This window comes from Octodon degus, unplaced genomic scaffold, assembly GCF_000260255.1.
Source record: "Octodon degus isolate 3935 unplaced genomic scaffold, OctDeg1.0 scaffold00027, whole genome shotgun sequence".
NCBI lineage: Eukaryota > Metazoa > Chordata > Mammalia > Rodentia > Octodontidae > Octodon > Octodon degus.
Window position 1 is genome coordinate 14,496,601 of NW_004524603.1, and position 7,877 is coordinate 14,504,477.

A 7,877-nucleotide genomic window follows, 5' to 3' on the forward strand; every position below is an offset into this window, starting at 1 on the left:
GACAAATTAGCAAGTAAATAACTTAGTCCAGGGTTGGGGATATGGCTCAGTGACACAAGCACCTGCCTGACAAGCACAAGGTCCTGAGCTCGACTCCTGGCACCAAAAAAACTTAGTCTATTGCTGAAGGAATGGAACACAGTAGTTCATGGGGATAGGTAGAAGGAGAGACACAAGGACTCTTGGGAGGAGTGAACAGAACAGCAGGCGCTGCCCTTAGCCTGGGTCTATAAGAGCAACGGCAGCTTCTGTCTTACCCTCAGAACTTGCTACGAAGCAGAAAGAACACTTAACACTTACAGACATTATTGTATTCAATACTAAGCCATCTATTCTAGATGGTCATTTTTAAGGTATGTACTGTTTTGGTTCTTTTAAATTTTATTTTACAGTTGAGTAAACTGAGGATTTAAGCAGCACCTCCTGCAGCACCCTACAGCTAGAGCAGCAGAAGAGAATATAGACCAGGACCCCTCACGTCTGAAACCCCAGCTGAGTTCTCCACTGTCTCTCCACAGGCCACCACTAATTCCCCGGGTCATGTCGCTTCAGGACTTACTTGCTGGTATTGTTTAACACTGGTATTAAACAGTGATTCAAAAGGCATGACTGGGGTGAGGGAGACAGCTTAGCGGCACAGCACCTGCCTGGCAAGCACAAGGTCCTGAGTTTAATGAATTCCCAACACAAAATAAGAAAGGCATGATTGGTGTGTTTACGGGGCAAGTGGAGAGCTCGAATGAAGCCCAGAAAATATGATTCCATTAGGCCAGGGAATAATTCCCTTTATGTGTAGGTAAAAAATAAAAACCTTAAGGCCGGTGAGATAGCTCAGCAGTCTGAAGCACCTTCTTAGGCAAGCGTACACAAGCGCGCAGGATCACAGTTTGATTCCCCAGCAGCAAATGCGGTGCCAGCCCCGCCCCCAGGGAGGGCTGAGCCAGCCACAAAAAAAAAATAAATAAAATGAAAATCTTAAATTATTGAATTGAAAAAAAGGTATGCGCCACCCTCTTATCTGTGAAGCCATCCGCACTGCCTTCCGTGAACTGCTTAGCAGTGGTGGCGAACCTCCTCAAGCTGCACTGACACAAATGGCCGGCGGCGGCACCCGCGCCACAGGTTCGCCGCCACTGGCCTGGAGAAACCGACAGCAGACAACAGGAACCTTACAACTTGGGCCCAACTATTCCTTTTCTTCTCCTTGTCTTTATTCGCTTTACCACTTATATGACCCAATGTGACACATGTTTAGTAATTACTTAATCTTCAGAAAAACCAAAAAGAGTTGTTTTGAATACTGGGGGTAAAATAAATAAATAAATAAATTAGCCTTTTCCCCTTCACCTCTTTGGTTCTGGCTTTTTAAAATAAAACTGATTTCTCCGAAAGCCATCAAAGTCTTTGTACTCATTTTTCCAATTGATGAGAGCGGCACCCATCACTGTGAAGCTTGTGTTTCCCTGTGGTAGGTGTTTTCATGGAAAGACTTGGTGTCCCACACATCATGTTCTACTCCACCCTCCGTTTCTGAGTGACCCAGCCACTGATCCAATGCATCAGAGCTTCACACAGTCATTCGGACAGCTCCCTCCCCTGAGTTATAGCCTGTTCTGTGACCTAACAAGCAGGAGGTCACTTCTGTCTCTGGCCCCCGCCCCATGGGCCATTTCCTCAGTGAAGAATACGAAGTGTTCTCCTCAAAGGTCTCCCTCAAGGGAGTAAACACCCGGCCCTCCCAAAGCCACAGCGCTCTTGGCCATCCTGAGCACATTCTACGGAGATAGCCCAGTGGTCTACACCACACGGCACCACAGTCATTCCTGGGGGACCGCGTCTAAGCACACAGACTTCGTTCCCATTAACTCTGGAATCACTGTTAAACTCCAATTAGACAGGCTTGTTATGCGTCAATTAGCTTTATAGTTATTCCACATTAATGGTTATTTCCACATTGCAAATGACTCTTATTGCTACAGCAGTATCAAGCCTAGTTCATACAGTTCCATACAAGCTAACTAGCTGCCTGAGAAGAAAACTGGAATATGTAATTGATACATCATACACTGAACTATACAGCTGAATGTAGGCAAAGAAAAAGTGAAGTGAAAACATTAAAAAAAAAAAAATAAAAAGTAAACTGCACTATACCCCTTGCAAGCTGCAGGATTGAGAAAGACGGTCGCCTTCTTCACTTGCGCATTGGGAAGAATGAGTTGATTGCCAAACACCTCCAAAAGAAAAAAGAAAAGCTGTCAGTAAACATCCTTCTTTTTTTTTTTTATATAATTTTTTTTTTAAATTTTATTTATTTATGTGTGTGTGTGTGGCCAGCTCAGCCCACCAGGGGGCGGGGCTGGCTGGCATGTGGTGCTGGGGGATTGAACCGCGGTCCCTGTGCTTTGCTGAGCTTGTTCCAAGTAGGTGCTTTAGACCACTGAGCCATCTCACCAGCCCCAAACATCCTTCTATTCAGCTAGTGATCATAGATATTCTTACATTCCAAAAGAGTTTACTTCCAGGGCGGGGAGATGGCTCAGTGGAATAAGCGCTTCCCTGGCAAGTGCAAGGGCCTGAGTTCAATCCCCGGTTCCGCCAAAAAAAAAAAAAAAGTTTACTTCCACTAGATATGCTATCTAGTCTGGAGAAAAAAGGAAGATTCATTTGTGATTGCATATTGACAAAGACAACATACCACTATATAATGACAACAGGCTCAATTTTGTATTGAAATAAAAACTGTGATTTTTTTCTCTCTATGTAGTATGGCTAATTTTCTCATAAACATATAGAGGGGTGGGGGACAGGCTGTCAGGAGGAAAGTTTAATCCATGTGCAGTTAGTTTTCAGAATAAAACCTTTTTGCCTTTAACTATCAGTAAAACTTACTCAGGAGAAGTCTTTTGTCAGCAGCTGACCTTCCTATCTTTCTACATACAAGAAGGCAACCCCATAACTCTAGGTGTCTCCTCCTGCTTGCTGCCCTGGCTAACAGTTGTAACTGACAGGAGAAAAAAAATGGGAGGAGTCTCTGCTAGGGAGCTGGTATCTGTCACTTTCACATTCTTGCCTCGAAGTATTAAGTAATCTCTTTCTTTACAGGTTAGAAAACCAAGATTCCGATACCGAAAGTCACAGAGCTCAGCAGTGATGAGCCTTGGGTTCACTTTTGTCTAGCTCCAAAACTGAAACTACTCTCTCAGCTGTAAGAGTGAGGCCGATTCAGAGGCAGGGGACGAACTAAGGATTCAAATGTGAAGGGAGGGGAGCTAATGTACAGTGTTTGGATTGGAGGGAGGTGTCACCAAAAAGAATGAGAATAGGAAAAAAAACCCTAGCCTTAGGCGGTGGAGAGCTGGTCTAGGCCAGGGCAGCAGAGTTCTAGACATACATAGTAAAGATGAAATGAAAATTACATGAAGATATCTTATTAAGGCACTCTAAATCTACCATCTCCTGGACAATCTATAAAAGATATATTCTTGCCACCATTTCTTGCTTAAAAAAAAAAAAAATCAAAAACACAACTTTCTGATTACTTCCAAGAGACATACTTTCTTTGTAAAGAAGTTCTGGTACATAATCATTTCTATTCCATTTTTGTTCTTAATTAGACCATAACATTTTGTTGCCAAATATCCGAAACAATTGTCATTTGTTCTTTCCCTATCTATACTGTTCTGGAATGTGGCCAGAAATGACTTGACTAATCCAGCTCTCTGAGCTTGCAGATTCCAAATCTCAAGTACTAGACTATTCTTCCTTGTCTTAGGTTTTTTATTTTTCCTCAAGTTTTTACATTGTTTTCTCTCTCTCTCTCTCTCTCTCTCTCTCTCTCTCTCTCTCTCTCTCTCTTTTTGCTGGCTCAGCCAGCCCTGAAGGTGGGGATGATGAGGTATGTGGTGCCAGGGATTGAACCATGGTCCCCTGTGCCTGCCTAAGTTTGCCTAAGCAGGCGATTTAGACTGCTGAGCTATCTCGCCAGCCCCTACATTATTTTCTATCAGTACATGTTGTGGTACACAATAAGTACCTTCCTGAGGGAGGCTGCTACAGGTACATGACACATCTTAATTCTTTTTCATCTCTTGAGCCCCTTCCCATCTGAGAAAGAGCTACCTAGGCTTGCTCTGTACTTGCACTGCAAGTCTCGGGTTCAGAGTGGATTAAGGAGTTTATGTGAGACTACACTGAGTTCAGCTTACGGGAGACTAAAAAATCACAGGCTGAAAGAACACAGTAATTAGAGAAGGCTACAAGGACAAATCTACCTCCTTTTGGCATATGGAAGCAACTAAAACCTGTGCTAAGGAAGTAAAGAATTTTCGGGGCCAGGGAGATGGCTCAGTAAGCGCTTCCCTGGCAATCGCAAAGGTCTGAGTTCAATCCCTAGTTCTGAAAAAAAAAAAAAAAAAAAAAGAATCTTCAGAATGGTATAGGAAGAGGCCTGAAAACAGCAAGAGGAAGGGAGGATGTTGGGAGGTGTGAATCACCTTTAACTTAGTAAATATTAAAATTATTTCATAATTACCTTGATTCAAGCGCTGCACATTGCATACATATGTCAAAGTACTATACTGTATCCAAACATACATATAAATCTTGAATCAATTAAAAAATAATTTTAAATTTTTTTAAAGTTGAGGTTGATGGGTCTGGGGAGATAGCTCAGTGGTCTAAGTGCCTGCCTGGCAAGTGCAAGGACCGGAGTTCGATCCCTGGTCCTGCATACACTGGCCCTGGAAAACCGGGAGTGGTGGCACATGCTTATAATCCCAGCACTGGGAAGGCTGAGTTAGGAGGATCACTAGGAGTCTGAACTGCATAGCGAGACTCTGTAACAAATAAATAAAAAGTTACATTAAATTAAACTTTAGGCTGATTTGTGAAACAAGCCGGAGCTATGTAAGATAATAACCTTCAAGCAAAAATCAAAGTCAAATGCTTAAATTATAGATTTAGAAGAGTTATAACACAATCACTGAAGAGAGGAATATACTAATAGTATCTGTTATCATTGTCACTTGTGAAAACACATCAGAAACAAACATCAGGGGGCCTGCCCCTTAGCTCAGTTCTTTAAGTGCCTGCTTAAACAAAACAGTCAGGCTCAGGTTGCTGTGGCTCGATCCCCAGAACTCAAGTCAGCCAAACCTGCTCTGAAGGCATTCGGAGCCAGCCAAAACAAAACAAAACAAAACAAAACAAACATCAGGGACAGTGCCCGCTTTCTCTAGATGTTCTATTCTTTTGCCATTTTTGATCTTCATGATTCCTTCTGGGTTGTTCTCCCCTCAGAAGCTTAAGTGACATAACAGGAAAGAAACTGAGTCACAGAAATTCATCTGTAGGTACTGTGTGCATATGGTATGAGGGGGTGTGTTCTTGAAACCAAGAGGATTTATAATTCAACTATCATTACTTATTGGGGGTAAGTAATGTGGGTTAGCTCAGCTGTTTAAGCAGCAGCTCATGCAAAGACAGCCAGACGCAGGGGACCGGGGTTCGATCCCCAGACCTGCCCTTAAGGCAGCCTGAGTCAGCAAAAAAAAAGTCCTTCTCAACTATCATTACTACACCCAGACAAGCGAAGCTTCAGCGAGGTGTCATGAAGTTAGGATAACGGTGCATAGGCAACGAGTCAGCTGTGCTACCGACATGGGCTTTTTAAGCATGAATCAACAATTTGAAGGAGACTCAACTTGCAGCAGTAACCCCTGCTCTGAACTGACATCTTTGGGGGTTACTTGGACAAGAGATGAGTCAGGGTTTAGCCAGACCTTCAAGGACAATTGCAGACATCAGCAATTTCCCGGGGTTCAGCTCGTCCCGTTATGTGTGCTTGGGAGAGTTCCAGAAGTAAACGAGCCTAAAGGGGTGGGCGTTAGGGCTGCTCCTGCCAGATGCTCAACTTCCTCCCTTTCCACTCAGAGCTGGCGCTCAGCCCGATGAATCCCGATAGTAGGAGAAACAGCCAACTGCAAAACCCTGAGCATCTCCCCGGAGTAGCGATGTAAGACCCTGAGCATCTCTCTAGAGTAGCAGGGTTTCCTGCACTGTGGAGATAAGGTAGGTTTTAATTTTATCACAGAAAATGTCATTACCTGAGCTTCTTGGCAGGCTGCTCTTCTTAGCAGGTTATCACTATCAAAGCAAACAAAAGAGAACCAACATTAAGTTTCACAGGCGACTAAGACCCATACAAAATTTGCGAAGTTTTTGTTTTTTAATATATACATCTCTTCCCTAGAAATAAAAATGGAAGTCTAAGTCATGCACGCATTTGAAAATAAATTTTCAGAGTACCTAGAAATTTTTACATTTGCTGAATAAAATTTTATGTTAAGCATTTCTATATTAGGGTATGCAGAATAATGCCCATTCCCCAAAAACTGTCCATATTCTAATCCCTAGAACTTGAGGATATGTTACTTTACATGGTAAAGTAGACACTGGAGATATGATTAAAATGTATGACTTTGAGATTGAGAGGTTGCCCTGCCTTATCTGGATGGACCCAACCTTTGTACCCAGTCCTTACAGAACAGCTGCTTGCTTTCCTGCCTGTTATCAGAGGCAGACGGAACTCTAGAAGAATGGTCAGCTGCTGGCTTTGAAGATGGAAGGGGCCATGAGCCAAAGAAAGTGGCAGCCTCTGGAAGCTCCTAAGGCCAGGAAGAGGTTTCTCGTGCAGAGCCCCCAGGAAGACAGCTCTTAGTCGGTGAAACGCGTGTTGGACTTCCGATCCGCAGAGATGTTACATTTATGGTGTACTAAACTACTAAGCTTGTTGTAATCTATTAGGCAACAATAGAAAACTAGTAAAAATATCAGATTTTTCTTATCCAGTGGAAATTACTCAGGTCATCTGTCAGAAGTAAATTTGAAGTTCAGTTGCTTCTATTACTTATTTATCTAAATTTCCTATGTTTTGATATCACTGCCAAATATTATACATGGAAAAATGAAAGCATCCGCTCAGAATATGATCTTTTACTAAATGCAAAGGTCTCTGACCTGGGGCCTAAGTGCACTTGAGTGCCTCTGACTGTCTCAGAGCTCTCGAATCTTCCTCACATACAGGTCTGTGCTCACATACACGGCCGCCATCACTCGGAGAGTAACTTCAACCTGGTTAACAGCACTGAAGAAAACTAACTCCCGGAAGAGACGACCAAAAGCCAAATTGTAGGAGAAATTTAAAGAGGGAAAAGAGTGAAGACCTTGAATTCTACATTTTCAGAATATTTGCAAATCTCATTCTAATATTATGGGTGAATGAGAAGAAATAAAAATAAACCACCTGTGGCTTTTTGCCCGAGTTGTAGTCAATGGCTACTTGATGGCTTTTCTTCCACAGTCAGGCTGCAGAACCACCCTAACGGCTCAGGGCAGTACACGTGGAGAAGAACACAAGCCACAGGGATGTCAGTGGTGTCGACCCAAAACCCAAGAGCAATGCTCCCTTGAAATCATGTTTTCTGTGTTTTGTCTTTTTGAGACAGGGTTTCATGACGCAGCTCAGGTTGGCCTTGAACTCAGTTTGCCTTGCCTCGAACTCACAGTGCTCCTCCTGCCTCCCCACTGCTGGCACTACAAGCATATGTGGTCATGCTCAGCACTGAAATTATCAGCAGCACCAGTACTTCTGAGGCCCCTACTTGATAAAAAGAGTGGAAGCAGACCAATCTATTATGACGTCTGGCCCACAGGCAACCCTGGCGGTCAGGCCCAGGCCCCACCTGCTTACATGGCTCTGCCGCTCTGCTGCCAGGTGGCATGGGGGTTGTGTCACTGTCTCTTCCCCTCCTCAAGACCCACAAATCCTCAAACTTTGCTCTTTCCCTGGTACTGCTCCCAGTGAATCATTTCAACAT

General features: G+C 43.5%; 1 protein-coding gene across 1 annotated transcript in view; it reads right to left on the reverse strand.

Moving 5' to 3' along the window:
- Nucleotides 1-7,110, reverse strand: part of Agk (acylglycerol kinase) — a 72,438-nt gene extending 65,328 nt beyond the window's left edge. The window contains exons 1-3 of the mRNA XM_023712756.1: nt 7,082-7,110; nt 6,105-6,144; nt 2,152-2,231 (exon numbers count right to left, since the gene is read on the reverse strand). Of these exons, the coding sequence (XP_023568524.1) occupies nt 2,152-2,231; nt 6,105-6,144; nt 7,082-7,110 (149 nt within the window). The remainder of the gene's footprint in view (nt 1-2,151; nt 2,232-6,104; nt 6,145-7,081) is intronic.
- Between the last annotated feature and the right edge of the window lie 767 nt (nt 7,111-7,877).